This window comes from Arachis stenosperma, chromosome 2 (assembly GCF_014773155.1).
Source record: "Arachis stenosperma cultivar V10309 chromosome 2, arast.V10309.gnm1.PFL2, whole genome shotgun sequence".
Lineage (NCBI taxonomy): Eukaryota > Viridiplantae > Streptophyta > Magnoliopsida > Fabales > Fabaceae > Arachis > Arachis stenosperma.
In genome coordinates, this window is record NC_080378.1 from 35,687,075 (window position 1) to 35,712,186 (window position 25,112).

The 25,112-nt window shown below is 34.3% G+C and overlaps 1 protein-coding gene across 1 annotated transcript; it reads right to left on the reverse strand.

The window, feature by feature from the left end:
• Window positions 1-4,412: 4,412 nt before the first annotated feature.
• LOC130962798 (uncharacterized) lies at window positions 4,413-17,609 on the reverse strand. Its single transcript, XM_057888965.1, has 5 exons — window positions 17,527-17,609; window positions 16,612-16,796; window positions 16,387-16,510; window positions 16,233-16,319; window positions 4,413-5,588 (listed from the first exon to the last, which is right to left on the reverse strand). The coding sequence occupies exons 1-5, from the start codon at window positions 17,607-17,609 to the stop codon at window positions 4,505-4,507; spliced, it is 1,563 nt and encodes a 520-aa protein (XP_057744948.1). The 3' UTR covers window positions 4,413-4,504.
• Between the last annotated feature and the right edge of the window lie 7,503 nt (window positions 17,610-25,112).

A 25,112-nucleotide genomic window follows, 5' to 3' on the forward strand; every position in this document is an offset into this window, starting at 1 on the left:
CCTCCTATCGTACCACTAGTCTGCCACCGTATCTCTTTCTCGTTTCCTTCCACCCAAATCACTGCAGCCTCTCTTCCTTCTTTCCTTCCACCGCCTCTCTTCCACCCAGACCACCGTCTCTCCTCCCATTCTTCCACCCAGACCACCGCTACCACCCTATCCCTTCCTCCCTTTTCTCCTCCCTCACTTTTTTTTGTCGCTGCCACAGTCACTTTTTACTGTTGTTGCCTCTGCTTCACCTCTCGTTGATGCTCGTCTTTCACCATCTTTTCAGATCCGTTATCCGTTCTTTTGCGCATTGTGTTTCTAGATCTATTACCATGTTCCAGATCTATTCTCCCTTTTGGCACTATTTTTTGTATAATTTAATTTTTTATTTGTTTGAATTTTTGTTAAATTTTGTTAAAATAATTTTGTTAGATTGATTTTTTTTTGTTGATATTTGTTAGATTAAATTTGTTATTTAGTTTTAGATTGTTATTTGTAGTTATTTTTTGTTGAGATGGTGGCTGATTGTTAATGGTGGTAGTTTGGTTGAGATAGTGGTTGTGTAGCGGTGATACTGATATCAGTTTGCAATAAGGGTAATATTGAAATTTAACAAGATTGTGCTTTGTGTCTTCTGATTTATATTTGTATACCAAACAAGTTTAAAAAATTTGTGTCTTGTTGTGTATGTGTCTTCAATGTCTATGTCTCTGTGTCTATGTATTAAAGAATACACAAAACAAACGCAGCATAAAGGATATAGTGACCACAAGTTTCTATTCGAAAAAATAAAACAAAATAAAATACTATTTTAATCATTAATATTTGAATTAAATTTTAATTTTATTTTTAATATTTTGAATAAAGTTTCGAATGAGTTTAATCTTATTTCATCATTAAATTTGATACAAACAATTAAAATATTGATGAGCCAATAATCTTATCTCTAATGCAAAAGTTTTTTCTTTTATTTTAAAACATTGATTGATTATTAAGATTTTCGATTTTTTACCCAAAAAAAAAGAGAAGAGAAAGTGTTCTAAGAAGGAGGTTTTGATTATGTTTTAATTTTCTAATACATACATGGAGATAAAAAAATATATATGACTTAATTAATAATATTATTAATGTCTATTTTATTTATTTTATTAATTATTCGTGTCAAATTGAATAATAGAATAATAATAAATTTGATTAACATTTTTTGAAACAAATATAAAATTTTAAAAATATTAAAGACTAACTTAAAATATAAATGTTAGGAGCAAAATAATACTTTAAAAAAAATTAAGGTTTCAAACCAAAATTTACCATAATTTTTACATCTTACAAATGAAACTCAGCTCTCTCTCTCCCTTTCTCTTTTCTCTTTTTTCCTTTGAGCTTTTTTTTCTTCCTTTCCAAAGGTGAATGACATTTTGTAATCTTCTTTCTACTTTTTTTTTTCAATTTTATTTTTTTGCATTGCTCTGTTTCTTTTGTCTTTGACATCGCATTTTCTTTTAATTATTATTAGAAAGTTATAGTGGGTGGTTAATTATTCCAAAAAACTTTTTAACTTTTCCTTCTTTACAGAAAGAACTCTAAAAAAAATATCACAGAAAGAAAGGGGTGAGGATAAAAATGGTGTTCACTGATCACATACTTTCACTTTTGTTTGTTTTCTGTTGGACACTGATGGAATAAAGTTTAGACCCATCATTGAGAATCAAGTTTTGGGAAAAAGAGTCAGATTGAAGAGGGAAATAAGAAAACTTTCCATAAAGCTTTCTTTTTTTTTTCTTTTTTTTTTCAATTGAACCAGCCATCAAGATTTTATTGTTAATAACTTCATTAGTTTGGCCTAGCCTGAGGGAAGTTCCCTATATAAAAAAAATAGAAGTGTTCAAGCAAAAAAAGTTTTCATTCATAAAAGGTTTAATAATTTTGTTGTTTTTATAGTTTTACCAAATTTTAAATTAAATTTTTATATGTTTTTTTAAATTAAATTCTTATAATATTTTTAATTTTGTAATTAAGTCTTTTTTATATAAAAAATATTAAAATTAATAGAATATTTCTTTCAAAATATATACGGTCAAAAATATAATTAAGTCTTTAATTATAAATACCTTTAATTTGCAAATAAATATTGAGTTAAGTCTAATAATTTTTATACTAGAAAGTGTTCAAACAAAAAAAAAATTGTATTCTTAAAAATATGAATTCAAAACCTTTGCTGGTTAACGACTAACATAATCATCATCATCTAATGGTCTTGACTAATTGGACTTCAATAATTATAAGGGTGTTTTTAGTTTGTGTTTTTATATTTTATTTTTATTTTTAGTATTTTTTGTTTTTTATGTGAAGGAAACAGTAAAAAAAATAAAATTCTGTTTTTTACTTTATTTTTTATTTTTACTTTTTTTTGTAAAATTTAAAAAATAAAAATACTGAAATGAAAATAAAAAATAGAAAATAAAAAAACAAATCAAACGCATCATAAAAATTTCTGGTCAATAATGAAAGAATCAAGTTTTTTAAAATAAAAAAGTAAACTAATCAATTAAGCAACTAAAATTTGTTGTTAAAGCATAAAGTTTAATGACTAATTAAGTGCACATAATATGCACGTTATGCAAGTAATGGATGTTCTTTCAAATGTTAATTATAAAGGCCCATAAATCCATCAAATTTGAAAAGGATTTTTTACATTTAAATTGTAATGCAATCACTTTATATATATATATATATATATATATATATATATATATATATATATATATATATATATATATATATATATATATATATATATATAAAGTAAATTACTTAAATAAATTGATTGAATTTTAAATTTATTAAATTATGACTTTTTTTACATAGCAGATGTATTTATAATTTTTTTATATCTACGTATATTGTTATAGGGTATAGTGGTTTTTAAATTAAATGTAATTTGTTATAGAGTAATGCAGATTACATAAAAAAAAATGAGTTAAAAAGAAACCGTTAGAAGGTGTAGGAATTTCTAATTCCTATAAATTTCAAATTTTAAATACTAAACTATAAATTTCAAACTCTATATTCTAATTCCTATATCCTAAATACTAAATTTTATATTCTAAACTCTAATACTAAAAAAAAAAAAATAAACTAACCTTTTCATTAATGAGTTGTTGAATTAGTACAAGCGGTTGTAATCCGTGCATGGTCTCACTTAAATATGGTCTTTCCCAAAAACCCAAATCCTCTCACAGCCTCCTCCTTCTTCCTTCCTCCCTCAAGAATTTTTTTTCTCTAACCAAATTCTCTCTCCACACGAGATGAAGGATCTGCTACTGGTTATTGCTACTGGTTATTGCAGTTTTATAGCCGACCTCCACGTAAACCGTGACACCCTCCAGTAAATTAGGGTAGCCGTTATTTTTTTATAAACTATTGGACTCTATAAGATTTATGATTGGTCGCGTTCTTTCAAAAAACCGCTACATCCTCTAACTTTGTATTTTTTTTTCACGTAATCTGTGCTACTCTGTAACGAATTATGTGTACAGTTAAAGACTGCTACATCTTGTAACGGTCTATATAGATATTAAAAAATTGCAAACACATATGCTGTTTTAGAAAATTGCAATCTCATAAATTTAAACACTAATTAATTTATATACGTAACTTACTTTATATTTCTGTCTTTTTATGTATATCTTTTTCCTTTTTTAACCAATAATAAAATAACTGTATTATGAAAAAACGTACATAATTTCATAGTTAAAAGACAATTGCACAAATAAATTATTCTTTGGAGCTACTAAGAGATTCAGTAGTAATAAGTTATACAAAAAAAAAGACAAAAGACAAGAATAATAATATAAAAAAACTTTTAAATATACTGATGTATTGATATTTTAATAAATTTTAATTGTTAATTTTAATTATATATTATATATTTTTTATAATTAACATCAACGGTTAAAAATTATTAAAACACTAATGTACGGTACATTTAAAAGTTTTTTAATAGTACGATATTAAATTGAACCAAAGAAAAGATATATTAACGCTGGACAACTCAACAATACTTGGGTAACTCAAACATCAACAAAACTCCATTGGAAAATAAAATAGCATCTCAATTGAAATTAATGAAATTAAAATGTCATTTTTTTAATTTTTTTCTTTACACACTTTTTTTTGGGTTAACAGACATTTTTTTTGTTAGGATGAATCTTTAATCTAAAAATTAGATTAATTTAAAAATAAAAATTAAATTAATATTATTTTAATTATAACTTTTTTTATAATAATACATATATTTGTTTATAGTGCAAACAAAATAATTAGCCAATGTGATATAAATTGATTAATAGACTACAAATTATATATTTTGCTAAATAAAATAATTTATTTAAAAAAAATTCCATTACAGAGTGGTTATAAAATCTGCTGCATACACATGGCTTCTAAAAATTGAATTCAAGACATAACGTCTAAACATTCCGAAGATCTCTACTTTTATAAGTGTGATGGTTAATTAATTAACCTCTCTTCTAGGAATGGTAGGTAGTAATTCTTCATTTTCTTGTTTCCCACAAATTGCAACTTTTGGGGAAGCAAATTTCTGCTGAGACTTCTTGCAATGTGCAATGGCACCTTCAATTGAACCTTCAATTTCACAATTATTTGCAGCATTGATGATGTTCCTTTTGAAAAATTGCAAATCATTATTGTTATACCCTGATGAAGAACTGAATGAGAAAGATGAAGAACATGAACTTGACCCAGATGAAGATGTTGATAAATATGAAGACTTTGATGGACCACAATGCCGCTGAACCACCCCAGAAAAAGATCTTCTACCATGGATGCTACTAAACTCATCATCTTCAACAATGTTCATCCCAAATTGGTGGTTGTTCTTCTTGTTCTTCATCTTCAAATCCTGATACTCTTTGCATCTTGAAGAACCAGATGATGCTTTGGTGAAGAACAAGGATCTAATGTAAGACCTTGAATTCTTGATCCTTTGACCCACATTAATCTGCTTCAGCTTCTTTGACCATGAAGAAGAAGAAGATTTCTTATTATTTGGAAGAAGAACATTGCTATTGTTGTTGATTTGAGAAGAACAATTAGACCATTCAAACAAGTATTCATCTGGGGTTACAGCAAAATCACTGCTTAATCTGCATGATTCTGAAGGTGAAATAATGTTACTGAATGAATCATCGAAAAGGTGGTTGTTGTTGGTGTTGGTGTTGGTGATGATGGGAAAGTTGGAATCTTCCAAAGATGAAAATGACTTCACATTATGAAGAGGGAGTAGTTTTCCATTGTAGAAGAGTTCATCAGCAACAGAAGCTGTTGAATCTTTCTCATTTGATGACAATGGAGTCATTTGGAATTCAAATTCTCTGCTGTAGCTTTTTTGTGGTGGACACAAGTTTGAAGAACAAGAAGTGACTAATTCCATGTCAATGTAGTCTTCATTCACATGAACCAAAGTAGTAGTTGTTGATTGTTTTGTGGCCATTTTTATTTCATGTGATTCTTGATCTCTTCTTCTATGTGTTAAACTTAAATGAATATTTTTGCTTTGGTTTGGAGTATGGAGATGCCTATATGGGAAATTGAGCAGCGAGAGAGAGAGAAAGAGAGAGAGTATAGGGGGTATGGTATTATTTGAAGTGATGATCTTTGCCAAACTTTTGCAATATAAAAAGGACTATTTTTTCATTTTTAAATTTATTAAAATATATATATATATATATATATATATATATATATATATATATATATATATATATATATATATATATTAACCCTTATCACCTCTCTTCTAAGTTCTACCATCTGAAATTTTGAATTACCTCTTTAAGTTATCAAAATGTTATTTGGACAACTCAAATAATCCATTTTCTTATACGAGTTGTAAGAGGTTAAATCCAAAACTTTTTTTCATATCACATGGCATTCTTGTAACTTCCAGCCATGACTCATACAAATGAAATTTTCGAATAAAAACTACTTTTATTTAAAACTCTAATATCTAACACTAGAACAATTTGACAGAGTTGGCCTCAAATTATATAACTGAATCGTATAAATAGCAAGACTACTTAAATAGTTAATACAGGTTAAAAAAAGTTTAACTGACGTATATCCTATTGTCACAAATTAAAGTTATTAATTAAAAAATGTTTATGAAAAATTATAAAATTTATGTATTTATTATTTGTTTATTAAAATAAAAATATAAAAATTTTTATTAATAATAATTTTAACATGTGCTTTTAAGATATACGATAACTAAATCTTAAGAAGAAAAGAGTTTCAATTTTAAGTCAAGTGTTCATTAATGAAAACCACATGTGATAGGATTTAAAATGCATGTTGTAAAGATTTTTATGTTCAAGTTATTGGGATTGTTAGAATTTTTTTTAGTGAATAAATCATAAATATCTTTATACATGTAAATATTTATTAAAGTTTGAGAAAACTGTTGTAATTTTAATTAGTATGATGATTGATGACTGATAATGAATTTCCCTAAGTTTTATCAACTAAAAAATCATGTGGTACTTCCCAAGCATGAAAGGTAGGTATTATTTTATAAGTGGAGCCATTACTTTACCAAATTAATTATTCCTCATTTTTTGTGTATAGGTGTTTAAAAAATAAATGATTGACACCACATCATGCAATAGTTTGAATAATCCGGGGATCTAAAATTTGTGGTCCTGTTGTGACATGTTAAGACAATGTGAGGTGAATTATTTTTCTCTTTTTTCCCATTGAGATGTGAGAATATACTTTTAAGGCACTAGTTAGGAATGCATCATGAATGTAGGTGACTTGTCCACGCCAAATCAGGGTGTATTTGTTGTAGTTTTCACTTTGAAAAGAAAAATTAAAACTAAGAGGTTGTTTGGGTAAGTTTATAAAAAAAGATTTTTTTTTAATTTTTTTTAAAAGATTTTATGAAAAAATAAAAGTAATTTTATGTTTGGATATCTCATATAAAAAGATTTTTTTATTTATCAATTATGTTTGGGTATAATAATATAAAAGTACTTTATTTATTTACTTATTACATGAAAAATATCTTTTTCTAAAAAATAACATCTTTTAAAAAAAGATGTAAATTATAACTTCTCAAAAAAGATATTTTTTATTTTTCTAATACTTTTACTTTTACTACTAGAAATTTGTCAAATACGTTAAAAAATAAAAAAGATATTTTTTTATTAAAAAAGATCTTTTCTTATTAAAATAATGACACCCAAACAAGTATTAAATAATTAGTTCTTAGATATTTATATAATTATTTAAAAATAAATAATTCTTTAAAATTAAATAGATTATCTTCTAATTAAATTTAATTCAATATTTTAAAAAGAAATTAAGTAAAGAAAATTTTAAAGACATTAAATAAGAGAAAAAATAAAAAATAATTTTTCAATATATTAATGATAAATTAAATATATTGAAAATTTTAAAATATCTTTATTAAGATTTCTTTTATCTATAATATCCTTAACAATTACCAAATCTTTTTTAAAATACAAAACAAATACATCACTTATGCCAAAGTAGCAATAAAGAGAGCAATGATGATACTTGAAAGCCCCTTGGTGGTTTCACTATTCTTTTTCTTTTCCTCTTTCTCCAATATCTCCTTTCGGTAGAAGTTCAATATACGATGTAATTCTTACCATTACCATGATCGATTTTATTTTCCAAATGTCTTGTTCTGTATATAATGACTTGGACATCTCAATTAATAATAATAATAAACATTGATGTAGTTTCCATATCAGTTATATAAATGTAAAATATATAAATTATAATGATAATGATTTATGATTTATATATTTATAATATATGAAATACGGATACTACTGAATTGCCTTATCTATATATCAGAATATTAGGTACATTTAGAACATATTTTTTATTGAATATTTATTGTGTCTCTTTTATGTCACATCTTGTCTTAATTAAAAATAGATGTGTCAATTTTATATTCACACAATAATAATAAATTAATAACATGTTTAGCTTTTAGAAATTCTAGGCTATCAGCAATTTTTAATAATTTTGACTATTATTTAATTAATATAAATATTAAATTATTTTTAATAAATAGATTATATTAATTTATATATATAAATTTTAAAAAATATAATTAAAAATTATATTAATTTATATGTATAAATTTTAATAAATATAAATATAAATAATATATTTTTTATATACAAATATCTATAAATATAATATAAATTATTACTAATTAAGTATTGATCTAAAATGATAATATTTAGCAGAGTTTCAAAACATCCTTTGGATTGGAGAACAACTTTTTATAGTAGTCTCTATGAAGTACAGACACTTCATTAAATTGTCGTGTCTGCGTGTCGGACACATTTTGAATATGATATTCACCGACACTCGTCCGACACGCGTGTCTGCTGTGTCCAGTCGTGTCTTAATAAATAACAAACAAATTTTTTTCAGACACGTTTGGACACACCTAAATATCATCACGTGTCAGCGTGTCCAATCTTATTCTTAACATATATTCTTAAAATAAATTTACGTATAGTATAAATTATTATTTATTAAAATAAAAAATATTTAAAATACTTGACATAATTAAAATAAGACATTAAAAATAGTTAAAAAATTTAATTTATATTTTAATATTAATAAAATATCAAAATATCATTACGATTTATCTAAAAAATACTTTATATTTTATATGTATACGTATTTCCGTGTCATGTAATATTTTAAAATTTACGTGTCGACGTGTCCCATATTGTGTCGTGTCCCGTATCCGTGTCAGTGTTCGTGCATCATAGGTAGTTCTTATAAAAACCATTGCTGTGAAGAAATAAAAATTTATTGTTGTAACACTCTACCATACAGAGCCTTATGCTTAAGTCATAATTCAGAGATGGCAAGGTATTATGACCTCCAAAATAAAAATTTAGTACGTATAGTAGTGGAAAAAATGATTATAACTAGGAGCCTTTGAATAAAAAGGGTAAAACAAAATCATAACTCGAAAGCGCAACACTCCGATCGGTAACGTAACGAATAAGAGATAAACTAACGCGATATTATATATATACAAAGGAGTGTCAAAAATAGAAATATCAAAACTCAAAATCCGGTTGCGAAGATAACTGGGCCGAGCATAGCAATATATACATGTAAATAAAATAAGAAACCACAAGGAAACCCAAAGGAACATAAATACAGAAAACCTATTTTCCAAAATCCCTTCTAAGAGGAGTCATCACAGTTTGTATTATTTAGTGGAGATAAAAGTATCTAAACAAAACATATAAACCAAAATAGAGCCCCGAGAACAAGGATCTTTGCTAAATCCAGAAGTCTCCAGCATGCTTCAGCGAGAAGCCTCACGTCCTGCATCTGAAAACCACAAAATCTGCATGGGTGAGAACTAGAGGTTCTCAGTATGGTAACAGTACCCACATATCTAACATGTAATGTCCTGGGAAAGCCAAAGACAATCCTAGAAATTGCACCAGAGAAATCAAAGCTTATAAGTAGGCTAAACCATAAATGGTAACTGACTAAAGATTCTTCAGTCTAACTAACAATTCCCTTTCCAAATCCTTCAGACCTCCCAACTACCAGTAGAAGTATAATATAGCAAACACAGTTATGTCAGACAAGAGATATACAAATAGGAACAGATAAGGCATTTAGACAATTAGCAAGTAATATGCAGTCAAGTAGGCAATCTCAAACAATTCACATAGTATGCATATGATGAACGTCTGTCCCTAATGGCTGATGATATCATCTGTCGGTTATATAGCCAACCCGACAAGTCCTGGTAGCTAACCATTGGACTGTCCCTTTATCGTGCATCCCCAACTCGAGTTATCCTCGATCATCATCATGATCATAATCATAATCCATATCCAACACCCTCACTGGTGTATATTCACGGGGGCGAGCTCATCTGGAACTTTCACAGTGTCCGGCCACACCTACGACATAGGGTCAGCAAAGTATCGAGTCTCCACCTAGAGCACATGGTGGCTAGTCACTGCTTTTACCTAGGAAAACTCGTATCTCAGATAGTAGAAGTGCAACATTCACATTTCATTCAATAGCATATATGCATTTATAATTGGCCATAATCAATAATGGCTCCGCCGTAACTCGACAATAACTCAGCCATCCGGCTCACGGTTCAATCCAGAACCAGCCAATTTATCAATAAACACAGCCTTTCGGCTCATGGCACACACAACACTTCCACCGCCATCCTCTGTATCTCATATAATCATCTTTAATCATCATTAATCATAACTTTTGCCCTTGCTTCATTTGTAAGTTACCACATCCCCTAGCTCCTTTCTCATTGCTAGGCATATCATAATGATTACGGAGGCTTAGAAGTATGAAATTTGGCTTTTAAAACTCAAAAATTAACTTTGGGATGAAAACAGGGCCACGCGTATGCGTCTTCCATGCGCACGAGTGGATGGAAAAATAGCCAAGTGACGCGTACGCGTCAGCCACACGTACGCGTCAACCACGCGTACGCGTGGTTGCGTTTGTGCCCCACGCACAAAACTGGCACAACTCTCAGAAAAATGGCTAGGCATCTGCTGCAGCACATCGACACGTACGCGTCAGCCACGCGCACGCGTGGGTAGAGAAAACAACGCATACGCGTCGGTCACGCCTACGCGTGAATGCGCATTTTACCAAAAAATTTTCTAAGTTAAAAGCTGCAGAATTCACAGATTCAACCCCCAATCTTTCGACGGACATAACTTCTTTATTTCAAATCATTTTTTACCCGTTCTTCGAACGGCGTGAGCATCCCAGATCCAATTTCATTTCTAAATAAGTTTGGGACAAAACGGGGATCCGAAGTCCAAGTTATGTCCCGTCAAAGTTTGTCCAAAAACCATATTTTCATACAAAACCACAAAGTGCCATTTTCAAAACAAGTCATTTTCAACCCTTTTCAAAATCAACCAAAACATGCCAATTTCAACCCTTTTTGAAATAAATCAAAATATACCAAAATCAACATCAAGCCTCCTTAACTCACACATTAACACTTTACCACAATTCACAAAACCACCATCCAACCATTTTAACACTTCTCAATTGAATGGCCAATAGACAAACATATTAACATGTCATACATCCTTTCTCATCTCAATTTCTAATAATACAATTTCCAATCAATCATCATTATACATAATCAATATCATACTCACTATCAACATGGTTCCACCCACAATTTAACCTCAATCATTCATCAAGCATATATCACAACATGCATTTTCTCATATATCATACCATCAGGGCATCAATATTCATAATCACATGTATGAGCACATCATATATCTCAACCATTCAACAATATCAACAATTCAATGCCTATTTTAGGGCCTCTAGCCTAAGTTTTCACACTACATTACATTTTAGTTACAGGAAACTGAGACCATACCTTAGCCGATTTTCCAAGCTCAACTGGAGCACTTCCAAACTACTTGTCCGCAAGCTCTCAAGGTCTCAACACCTTCAAGAACAGATTTTTGCACACCAAAACTCTTATTCAAGCTTTCCAAAATCCCAATCAAGCTCTAATATTCGCATAGACACTTCCTAAGCCACAATTATCATACCCAAACACCACAACTCAATACCCAAGCATCATAAAACAACAAATTACACTAGGATTGAGAATTTTACCACACCCAAGGTTCAAGGAGACAAGATTAACCTTCTCCTTCAAGAGAGTTGGGTCCTATAACATCAAAGAGCCCAAAATTTCAGCACATTTCACCATGAATTTCAAATTTAGGGGATGAAGAACTGAAATAATTTCGTGGCTTACCTCAATAATAAAGTAGTGAGTTTTGTAGAGCTCTTCGTGGTGAACATGTGAACGCAAATGGTGCGGAAATTGGAGCTCTAGATCAAAGGTTATGGTGGTTTGAAGATCAAACAAGGGTAGAACTTTGGAGAAATGCTCTTCCCCCTTGTGCCTTCATTTCCAACGTGAATGAGAGCTAAGTGAGGAGAGAGAGTACTGAAATGAGTGTATTAGGTTTAGTTTAGTTGGGTCAAGGGCCCAATATGGGTCCGGTTGGCCCGATTTGGCCCATTTGGTCCAATCTTGGTCCTATCTCTACAAAATTGGTATCGAAATTCTCGTCTCAATCTCCTCTATCATATTTAGCCATAAAAATCACATTTTTGGCTTTCAAGAATAAATTCTCATTTATGGATTAATTAGCCATTAATTTACCGGGTTTTACATTCTACCCACCTAATTGGAAATTTTGCCCAAAAAATTCAAATTCAATTACCTGAGAATAAGTGCGGATAGTTCGTTCGCATCTCCGTCTCAAGTTCCCAAGTGTGTTCCTCAACACTGCCTCGACTACATGCCACTTTGACTAATGAAACCTCTTTTCCACGCAACCATTTGATACTAGTATCATCAATTCTGACTGGAGTCACCGGAAGCGTCAAATCTTCTTTTAACTGAACCGATTCAGGTTCTAACACATGGCTTGCATCAGGAGTATACTTCTGAAGCTGCGACACGTGAAATATGTCGTGCAGGTTCGAAAGATGAGGTGGTAGAGCCATCCGATACGCCACCGGTCCAATCCTCTCCAGGATCTAAAATGGACCAATGTACCGAAGATTCAACTTCTTTGCTTTAATCGCCCTACCTATTCCTGTGGTTGGAGTGACTTTAAGGAAAACATGGTCTCCTTCCTCAAATTCCAAGGGCTTCCACCTCTGATCGGGGTAACTCTTCTGACGACTCTGCGCCGTAAGCATTCTTTCTCGGATTTTCTTGACTTGTTCAGTGGTCTCAGCTATCATCTCTGGCCCCAACAAGCCTTTCTCCCCAGCTTCATACCAACATAGCGGAGATTGACATTTTCTTCCATATAGAGCCTCATATGGAGCCATCCCGATGCTCGCATTGTAGCTATTATTGTACGTAAACTCCACTAGTGGCATATAACGATCCCAGCTCGTCGGCTGATCCAGGACACAAGCCCTCAACATATCCTCTAAGCTTTGGATCGTCCTCTCGGATTGACCATCTGTTTGAGGATGGTAAGTCGTGCTCAGGTTTAATCGGGTTCTGAAAGCTTTCTGAAATGCACCCCCAAATCTCGAAGTGAAACGAGGATCTCTATCAGAGATTATAGTAGCAGGTACACCATGAAGTCTCACAATCTCCTTTATGTATAACCGTGCTAGCTCCTCAAGGGTGTAAGTCATCCGAATGGGTAAAAAGTGAGCTGACTTCGTCAGTTGGTCCACAATCACTCAGATAGCATCAAAACCAGCCCTAGTCTTGGCAATCCAGACACAAAGTCCATCGCAATCCTTTTCCACTTCCATTGCGGCACCTCTAAAGGTTGCAACATCTCGGCAGGTCTTTGATGTTCAATCTTCACCTTCTGACAGGTTACATACTTTAAAACATATTCTGCCACATCATTCTTCATACCCGGCCACCAAAACATCGCCTTTAAATCATGGTACATCTTAGTACTTCCCGGGTGAATGGAGAATCCGCTTTTGTGTGCTTCCTTTAAGATATCTTGCCGCAAAGTGCCAACATCTGGCACAATGATCCTACCATTGAATCTCCATAACCCATCTTTATCCTCCGACACTCTCCACTGTTTCCCTTGCTCAATGGCTGGTAACACCTTTCATAATGCTTCATCATTTTCATGAGCCTTTAAGAGTTCAGATTTAAAATCACTGGAGATCTGTAATCGACTCAAACACAAAGTCCCAAACACTTCTTGAACACCACTCTTCAGACTCTTGAATTCTTTGAGTAACTCTTCTTCTCGGATCATCATCCAAGCAGCATACAATTACTTCCAACTTAATGCATCCGCTACTACATTCGCTTTCCCCGGATGGTAATTTAACTCAAAGTCGTAGTCCTTCAATAATTTCATCCACCTCCTCTGTCTCATATTAAGCTCTTTCTGATCAAAGTGATACTTCAAGCTCTTGTGATCCGAGAAAATTTGGAACTTAACCCCATAGAGGTAATGCCTCCACAACTTTAGTGCAAACACAACCGCAACGAGTTCTAAATCGTGCATAGGATAATTAACTTCATGAGGTCTCAATTGACGTGAGGCATACGCCACACATTACGATGTTGCATCAGCACGCACCTTAGACCCTTCAATGAGGCATCACAGTACACCTCAAATGACTCATTTGGCACGGGTAACACCAACACAGGTGCAGTGGTCAACTTTTGCTTCAACGCCTAAAAGCTCTCCTTGCACTCAGGAGTCCATACGAATAGTGCGTCCTTGCGGGTTAACTTTGTCAACGGTAAAGCTATTTATGAAAAGCCCTTGATGAACCTTCGGTAATAGCCAGCTAAGCCCAGAAAATTTCTTATCTCAGTCACTGTGGTCGGTCGCCCCCAATCCATTACCGCCTCCACTTTAGAGGGATCTACTGCTATCCCTTGCTTACTTACCACATGACCCAAAAACTTCACTTCACTCTTCCAGAATTCACACTTAGACAGTTTCGCATAGAGTTTCTTTTCCTTTAGTATCTGCAACACGGTCCTCAAGTGTTCTGCATGCTCTTTTTTAGTCTTGGAATAAATCAGTATGTCATCAATGAAGACAACAACAAATTTATCTAGAAACGGACGGAAGACTCTGTTCATATAATCCATGAACACTACAGGAGCATTTGTCAACCCAAAAGACATTACAGTGTATTCGTAATGACCATAACGAGTCCTAAAAGCAGTCTTAGGGATATCCTCACCCCTCACCCTTATCTGGTGATAACCGGATCACAAATCGATCTTGGAGAAAATATCGGCTCCTTGTAACTGATCCATGAGATCATCAATTCTCGGCAATGGGTACTTATTCTTTATTGTGACCTTGTTTAGCTGCCTGTAATCCACACAGAGCTGCATGCTCTCGTCCTTCTTCTTTACCAGTAACACTGGCGCACCCCACGGGAAAACACTTGGTCGGATAAAATTCTTACCCAACAGATCCTCTAACTGAGACTTTAACTTGACCATTTCTAGCGGTGACATCTTATAAGGAGCACTCGAGATTGGTCCAGCCCCAGACACCAACTCAATAGCAAACTCAACCGCTCGGTTAGGTGGAAATTCATCAATATCGTCAGGAAACACTTCCGGAAACTCACACACAACCGGAATTTGTTCCAATCTTTGATCATCACCCGAAACACCCGCAGTTAACAACAAGATACCCTGACATTCGGATCCAAAACAATTCACCATCATCGAATTCAAGTAATAACTATTCAATACAATCGGTCCTTCTGTATCTTCTGGCATAAAGTATACCAATTTTGCAAAATAATCATGCAGGACATGGTTCTCAGATAACCAGTTCAATCCCAAGATAAGATCAAGACCGATCATCAGCAAGCAGATAAAGTTATGGACAAAGTCACGTTACTTGACCCTAAAAGTAACTCGCAGGCATCCTAGCCTAGTTATCATGTCTTCATGGGTGGCATTATACACCTTTAGGTCATAACCTAAAACTACAATCTTCAAGCCTAACTCACTAGGCTTTTCGAATGCAATGAATGAATGGGTTGCTCCGGAATCAAATAAAGCATTTAAAGTTTAACCAGCCATTTCACAGTTATCTCGAATAAGTGTCTCGGATCCCTCGGCACCTATAGCTGAGGTGGTGAACACCCGACCAGTCTGTTGTGCCTTCCCAGCACCTTGTTTCTGCTTCTCTGAACAGTTCGCGGCCTTATGTCCTACCTTACCACAAGAATAGCACAAACCCCATCCGGTCTTGTACGGTGCCTCCAGATGGTGACTTCCACACCTAGCACAAGCTTGCTCATTCTGAGGCTGCTTCCCAGACCTTTTTCCTTGGGAGTTGTTGTTGTTGGGCCTCTTGAAAGAGCCTTCCCTCTTGAAAGTCAGACCTCTAGGTGCAAAGCTCTTCCCTTGGTTCTATGGGAATGATCCCTTGTGACTTCCTCTCTCAGTAGCTACCTTCTTCACACACTCTTCAGCAACCCTACTCTTGTTCACCAACTCGGAGAAAGTCCTAATCTCTATTGGTCCCACTGAGGTGAAGATATCACTCCGAAGTCCTCCTTCATACTTAATGCACTTCCATTCCTCATAGTCTCCTGGAGTTTCTTGACACATACGGGAGAACCTGAACAGCTCCTCAAACTTGTTAGTATACTCAGATACAGACATAGTACCATGCTTCAGCTGCAGTAACTCAAGTTCCTTGGCCGTCCTGGCAGAAGTTGGAAAGTACTTCTTATAGAACTCCTCTCGAACATCCCAGGTGATATAGTCATCACCTTGCTATAGGAGACGTCAGACTCATTGCCACCAATGCGATGCTTCCCCAGTGAGAAAATAGGTAGCAAACTCGACACGCTGCCCTTCGGGTACCACATGTGCTTGCAGTGCTTGCTCCATAGCCTGAAACCAGATATCGGCTTCAGTCGGGCTTGTAGTTCCCTTGAACTTAGGTGGATTAACCTTCAAAAAGTTTGCTAATGTCATCGGGCCCTGAGCTCCACCTCCGTCATTGCCATGGTTGTTCATCTGTTGCCCAAGAGCTTCAGTAGTGGCCTGCATAGCAGCAGCCATGTTCTCCAACACAGTCATAAAGTTCACCAGGTCGTTAGGGTTGATCTCCGGTCCACGAGCATTAGTACGACCTCTCCCATGGCCTCTACCGCGTCCACGAGGCGCTATCTGGTTTCTATACACACCAAACAATCGATATTAAGTTGATCAGTCTCAATATCGAAAGTTTAGTGCTTCAAAGTCCCAAATGCATGCTCATGAACATTTATGCTAGTTCTATCAAGTAGATATACTAATAGCACATAACACACATACATAGAATGCACAGAAGTATAGCCACTCCGTCCCTCAGGCTCTACAGGAACGAACTGCTCTGATACCATAATGTAACACCCTACCATACAGAGCCTTATGCTTAAGTCATAATTTAGAGATGGCAAGGTATTATGACCTCTAAAATAAAAATTTAGTACGTATAATAGTGGAAAAATGATTATAACTAGAAGCCTTTGAAGAAAAAGGGTAAAACAAAATCGTAACTCGAAAGCGCAACACTCCGATCGGTAACGTAACGAATAAGAGATAAACTAACGTGAGATTATATATATACAAAGGAGTGTCAAAAACAGGAATATCAAAACTCAAAATCTGGTTGCGAAGATAACCGGTCCGAGCATAGCAATATATACATGTAAATAAAATAAGAAACCGCAAGGAAACCCAAAGGGACATAAATACAGAAAACCTATTCTCCAAAATATCCTCTAAGAGGAGTCATCACAGTTTCTTTTATTTAGTGGAGATAAAAGTATCTAAACAAAATATATAAACCAAAATAGATCCCCAAGAACAAGGATCTTCGCTAAATCTAGAAGTCTCCAACATGATTCAGCGAAAAGCCTCACGTCCTACATCTGAAAACCACAAAATCCGCATGGTTGAGAACCGGAGGTTCTCTGTATGGTAACAGTACCCACATATCTAACATGTAATGTCCTGGAAAAGCCAAAGGCAATCCTAGAACTTCCACCAGAGAAATCAAAGCTTATAAGTTGGCTAAACCATAAATGGCAACTAACTAAAGATTCTTCAGTCTAACTAATAATTCCCTTTCCAAATCCTTCAGACCTCCCAACCACCAGTAATAAGAGTATAATATAGCAAACACAGTTATGTCAGACAAAAGATATACAAACAGGAATAGATAAGGCATTTAGACAATTAACAAGTAATATACAGTCAAGTAGGCAATCTCAAACAATTCACATAGTATGCATATGATGAATGCCTGTCCCTAATGGCTGATGATATCATCTGTCGGTTATATAACCTACCCGACAAGTTCTGGTAGCTAACCATTGGACTGTCTCTCTGTCGTGCATCCCCAACTCAAGTTATCCTCGATCATCATCATGATCATAATCATAATCCATATCCAACATCCTCATTGGTGTATTTTCACGGGGGCGAGCTCATTTGGAACTTTCACAGTGTCCGGCCACACTTACGACATAGGGTCAACAGAGTATCGAGTCTCCACCTGGAGCACATAGTGGCTAGCCACTGCTTTCACCCAGGAAAACTCGTATCTCAGATAGTGGAAGTGCAACATTCACATTTCATTCAATAGCATATATGCATTTATAAACGGCCATAATCAATAATGGCTCCGCCGTAACTCGGCAATAACTCAGCCATCCGGCTCACGGTTCAATCCAGAACCAGCTAATTTATCAATAAACACAGCCCTTCGGCTCATGGCACACACAGCACTTCCACTGCCATCCTCTGTATCTCATATAATCATCTTTGATCATCATTGATCATAACTTTTGCCCTTGCTTCATTCACAAGTTACCACATCCCCTAACTCCTTTCTCATTTCTAGTCTTATCATAATGATTTAAGACATAAAGGGTGAGACCGGAGGCTCAGAAGTATGAAATTTGGCTTTTAAAGCTCAAAAATCAACTTTGGGATGAAAACAGGGCCACACGTACACGTCCTCCACGTGCACGCGTGGATGGTCTCAAAGTTCATCGACGCGCATGCGTCGCCCACGCGCACGTGTGGATGGAAAAACAGCCAAGTGACGCGTACGCGTCAGCCAGACATACGTGTGGGTTTGTTTGTGCCCCACGCACAAAACTGGCACAACTCTGGCATAACTCTCGGAAAAGTGGCTAGGCATGTGCTGGAGCACACCGATGCGTACGCGTCGGCCTCGCGCACGCGTGGGTAGTGAAAACGACGCGTACGCGTTGGTCACGCCTACGCGTGGATGCGCATTTTACCAAAAATATTTATAAGTTAAAAGCTGCAAAATTCACAAATTCAACCTCCAATCTTCCGACGGACAAAACTTCTTCATTTCAAATCATTTTTCGCTCGTTCTTCGAACGACATGAACATCTCAGATCCAATTTCATTTCTAAACAAGTTTGGCACAAAATGGGAATCCGGAGTCCAAGATATAGCTCGTCAAAGTATGCCTAAATACCATATTTTCATACAAAACCACAAAGTGCCATTTTCAAAACAAGCCATTTTAAACCCTTTTCAAAATCAATCAAAATATGCCAATTTTAACCCTTTTTGAAATAAATCAAAATATACCAAAATCAACATCAAGACTCCTCAACTCATACATTAACACTTTACCACAATTCACAAAATCACCATCCAACCATTTTAACACTTCTCAATCGAATGGCTAATAGACAAACATATTAACATGTCATATATCCTATCTCATCCCAATTTCCAATAATACCATTTCTAAACAATCATCATTATACATAATCAATATCATACTCACCATCAACATGGTTTTACCCACAATTTGATCTTAATCATTCATCAAGCATATATCACAACATGCATTTTCTCACATATCACACCATCAAGGCATCAATATTCATAATCACATATATGACCATAACATATATCTCAACCATTCAACAACATCAACAATTCAATGACTATATTAGGGCCTCTAGCCTAAGTTTTTACATCACATTATGTTTTAGATACAGAAAACCGAGATCATACCTTAGCCGATTTCCCAAGCTCAACCGGAGCACTTTCAAACTACTTGTCCACAAGCACTCAAGGTCTCAACACCTCCAAGAATAGATTTTTGCATACCAAAACCCTTATTCAAGCTTTCTAAAATCCCAATCAAGCTCTAATATTCCTATACAAACTTCCTAGGCCACAATTATCATACCCAAACACCACAACTCAATACCCAACCATCATAAAACAACAAATTACACTAGGGTTGAGAATCTTACCACACCCAAGGTTCAAGGAGATAAGATTAACCTTCTCCTTCAAGAGAGTTGGGTTCTATAACATCAAAGAGCCCAAAATCTCAACACATTTCACCATGAAATTCGAATTTAGGGGATGAAGAACTGAAATGATTTTGCGACTTACCTAAAAAATAAAGTAGTGGATTTTGTAGAGTATCTAAGATTTTTTGTTGATGGGCATCAAATTGAGTCAATCATAGTTCTAAGAAAACAATAGAACATAATATTAAAAGTTCTTAAGTTGTACTTTCCTGTGGTGCAATTTGAGTTAAAGTTATAGTCTGAGAAGACTTTATCCAAATAATATGTTTGTATACTTATTCTATTAGTGAAACTTTCAAATTTTTTGGAGACTAATGATGCATGAAAACTTGTCTCTCAACAAATTTCCCTTCGGCAAGTATACCGAATTGTCGTCAAGTAAAACTCACAATAGAGTGAGGTCGAATCCCACGGAGATTAACGGATTAAGCAAACAATGATTAATTGATTCTCCTAGTTAGACAAATCATATTGGAGTGATAAGTAACAAGGAAATGTAAATGGCATAAAAGTAAAGAAAAGCTATAAAGTGCAGAAGAGTAAAATGGCAAGAAAAGAAAATGTAAGAACTAAAAATAAAATGAACATTGGGATCAAGTGATATTGCAATCCTCCGGATCAAGTTCATTCTCATCTCTCCCTCAATCAATGCATTCATTGATCTCCTTGGCAATCTTAAGTGATTGGATTCCAATTCCTTGGTAATCCAATCTCTCAAATCTTGATTAATAGCCAATTCCTTGGTCAATTGCTCATGAGAAGAGATGAAGTATGGTCACTGATTATACCACATACATTTCCCAATTAAAGTATTGGTAAGATTATAGTCACATATCCATCCCAACCCAAATTGGTCCAGCATGAGAAAGCAATTCTAACATGATCTCTTTATTCCTCTTCCAAGGTTCCGAAGAGATCCAATTATGGAGAGTTTCTTTTCCAAGACAACTAACCAATTGAATTAAGATTGAAAGCTTTCTAGTAAGATCAAGAGAAAAGAAAGAAGAAGAAGAATGAAAACTATAATTGATCCATTGAATCACAATAGAGGTCTCTAACCCAATGAAAAGAGTTAGTTGATCATTGCTCTACCAAAATAGAAAAGAAGAAAGTGCAGAAAAGTAAAGATGAAGATTAAATCTAACATTCAAACTTCTAAATTCATAAATGAAAAGTACAAAGAAAAGAAGAGAAGGAAAAGTGAGTGAGGGGAGGGAGTTCGAAGACCCCTCTTTCAATCCCCAATTTCTGTTCCCTTCCGTCCAATCTTCTTTTAAAGTAAAAACTAAAGCCTTTATAAGGCTCTCCTAAATTACAAAATGAAAGTAAAAGCAAATTACAATTAAATGAAAATTCCTATTCTAGATGCTTCTTGTGGCCTTGATTGGTTGACACTTGTGGGCTTGCTTCCTTGAGGTTGGGTGGTCCAAGAGAAATGAAGCAAATTGAGGTCTAGGGTGACTTGGCTTTATTGCTTTGGCGTTTTTGGGGCTTAAAAGATGTCTCTTGTTTGTGCTCCAATTTCATGTCCACTATAGACTATTATATATCTTTGGAAAGCTCTGAACGTCAGCTTTCTAACGCAATTAAAATCACCTCAATTAGATCTCTGTAACTCAAGTTATGCTCCTTTGAAGTGGACATGGTCGCTGGCATAGTCGCTAGCGTTAATGGAAAACGTGAGTCACGTTAACGCTAGCGACTAGCGTTAGTGGAAAACGTGAGTCACAATAACGCTAGCGATCAGGGGCTCAAACTTAATGTCCACCCCATACTATTATATATTGTTGGAAAGCTCTGGATGTCTACTTTCCAACGCTTCTAAAAGCGCATCATTTGGAGCTCTACAGCTCGAGTTATACTTCTTGGAAGGTGAAGAGGTCAGTTGGCCTTACTACAGGTTGATACCATGTTCATCTTTGCACTTTTGAGGCAGGTTTTCTCCCTCAAATTTAGTGTCAACCATGTAATGCCATATATGCTTGGAAAGCTCTGGAATCCTACTTTCCAATGCCGCTGGAATCACCTAATTTGGAGCTTTTTGGCTCAAGTTATGCGTGTTTGAAGAAGGCATGGTCAGGCTGCCAGGTGGGACTTTTGCCTACGTTAACTTCCACGTTAACTTAGTTAACGTAGAAGTTAACGTGGGTCTTTTTTTTTGCCTCGCCAACGTTAGTGGAACTCACCTTTTCCACTAACGTTGGCATCTCCCTTTCTTTCCACGTTAACTACCACATTAACTAAGTTAACGTGGCTGTTAACGTGGGTCTTTTTGCTTCTTCGCAAACGTTAGTGGCACTCACTTTTTCCACTAACGTTGGCCCTTCTTCAAAGTTAATGCCACTAACTTTTCTCTCTAACGTTGGGACTTTCCTTTCTTCCACGTTAGTGCCCACGTTAGTGTAACTAACGTAGCCACTAACGTGGCTCTTCTCTTCTTCTTTTGGCCTGAAATCAATCAAACAAAGTGCATCAAAGTCTTGCTCTTAATCATGGGATCATGCATCATCCAATTTATCATATAATTCATGCAAAATTCTCATGAAATCATGTAAAGTGCACAATGTATGCTTGAATCAAGATGTAAGTGAATATCTACCCAAAACTCGCTTATTTTCTGAGAAAATGCATGAAACTACCTTAAAAATAGTAAAGAAAAGGTCAGTGAAACTGGCCAAAATGCCCTGGCATCAACTAAACGTAGGCACTTTAAGCCGAATTAGTATATATCGCTTGTGTACTTTCTCTCTAAACTCTTATCCCTTGCATTTACTATCATTTTATTGTTTGATAGTTGTTTTGTCGATTTTTAGCAAATCGATGGTGGTTCGATTCTAATGGTTTGGGAGCGAAACGAACTCCTCTTTTGCAGGTACCAGTTTTCTAAAAGTTCATCAAAGGTTCTTGAATTAGATGAGTATTAAGATAGGAAATAAGTTCAAAAAGTGCAGAAGGCTAAAAGAAGTGTGTAAATTAAAGGATTCGAAAAGTAAAATTGACTTAAATCGAAATGGTTTGCATTAAATTTTAAAGAAAGCGATAAAGATTCCTTTGATTTAATTGAAGGACTTCAGACATGAAAATTAAAGGTGCTGAAATGTTGAATTAAACAAGGAAATTAAAGTTGCTTGAAAGATAAATTGAGCAGGAAAAGTGAAGTTTTACTGAAACCATAAATTGAAAGACAAAGACATGGAAGGAACCCTACAGAAATCAAACTCGAATGCAGACTCAGGATTACGCTGGGATATGAGTGTGCTTGAGTGTATTTCTGAAAAAAGAAGTTCCAACCCCTATTTCCTAACACTTACTAATATTTATAACTCACTTTCATAACCGACTATTAATTACATGATGCTGCCTTGCATGCGAATTCTTAGGTAACTGTTCCCGCTTATTTGCCCACGAACATTACCAACAAATCCTTAATTTAGAAAAAAACCCTCAACTTCCCTATTTGTGTAACCGCTCGATTCTCTATTTGAAAGACTATTTGATTATTCATTCGAGTGATTGCTTGATTTGTCAAGATATTGAAATCAAATCTGTGTCATATAATTTCCATTTATCACTTTCATGTGTGTCTTTTCGGCCTCTACTCTCTTCTTGACACCTCACTATCATTTCAAATTAGCTTAATTTTTTGAAAGTAATTATTTTAACTAACAGTAGTTTATTCAGATTTCAAAAGCAAACAACCTTTCTACTAAAAGTATCTAAAATTTTTAGAAATTATTTTAAAAGGCTATCTAAAGTTAATAATAGACCTCAAAAGATATATCTGAATTCAAATCTTGTAATCTTTCTTAAAAAAAACTTAAACCAAGTTTGTAACATGAACAAATTAACACATATTTCCATTGCAAACAAACACATGATTTAACTCCTTTTTCTCGTGCACCTTTTTCAACATTATGAGAGTTCTGTAACAATGAAGAAGATGATATCCAAACATTGTGTTTAAGCATTTTGGATGAAATGTTATTTTTGTGTGAGGCTTCGTAGGGACCTTTTTGTCCTACAATCCACTTGTCATCTAAAGTCCTATTCAGTAATTTAATATGACAAGTTGGATGGTTGACAGAACCAAAGTTCATGTGATTAATTGTATGTTTAGGAAATTATATTCAATTTTTTTGTACTTAATTGCTTATATTTGTAATTCTCTTTTCCAATTGTATTTAGTGATAAATTACATGGACTTTTGTCATTATTTGAATGTATTTGAATCTTTAATAATCTACTTCGTGCCTTGATGTGCTTGCTAATGTTTCAGGATGAATTAGGGATAAGTGTAGTAAAAAAACATAGCTAAGGAGAGAAAGAATCACAAAACAAAGGATTTTCATATTGGAAGCACCACACAAACAAATAAGATGTAATACCCTACCACACAGAGCCTTACGCCTAGGACGTAAACTAAAGGTGGTGAGGTACTACTATCTCTAAAAACAAAATACATACATAGATATATGTGAAGAATAGTTTGACTAGGAGCCTTGAAGGAAAAAGATAAGCAAAACCAAGACCAGACAATTACGTCACACTCATCCGGATAAATGTAAGACGGATAAATAAGATTGAAAGAAGGCTAAAAACATATATATACATATTAGAGTTCTAAGATACAGATATCAAACTCTAGAGTTGACCTGCAAAGCTAAGACTGGCCAGAGTATATGTATATATACACACAACCAAAGGTATCCCAAAACATAAAACAAAACACCTTGTTTCTCCTTAATCAACCTCTAAGAGGGACAAAATATAAAATATATAGGTGGAGAATATATCTACATATATACATAGCTCATATACAAAATATAACAACCCCAAAACTAAATATTTGCTTGCACAGGAAATCTCCAGACGCTCAACGAGGTGCCTCTCGACCTGCATTTGAAAAATAACAACATGTATGGAATGAGAACCGGTAGTTCTCAGTATAGTAAAGGTGTCCACGTAAATAATATATAAGGTCCCGAGAAAGCCAGAGGCATTTCTAGAACTTCGACACTCAGATTCAAACTTAAAATTAATTCTAAACCAGTAATATCGGTAATCTATCTAAGAGAATTCTAATTCTAATATAACTCTGCACCTTCTGTCTTACCAAGCCTCCTATTCACCGG

Coding starts and splice junctions, on each gene's coding strand:
- LOC130962798 (XM_057888965.1), bottom strand. CDS start 17,609: ATGTTAGATATGTGGGTACTGTTACCATACAGAGAACCTCCGGTTCTC. Junction 16,511..16,611: donor CAACCATGGCAATGACGGAG/GTGGAGCTCAGG, acceptor ATCTGGTTTCAG/GCTATGGAGCAAGCACTGCA. Junction 5,589..16,232: donor AAGTTTGAGGAGCTGTTCAG/GTTCTCCCGTAT, acceptor TTTCCCATATAG/GCATCTCCATACTCCAAACC.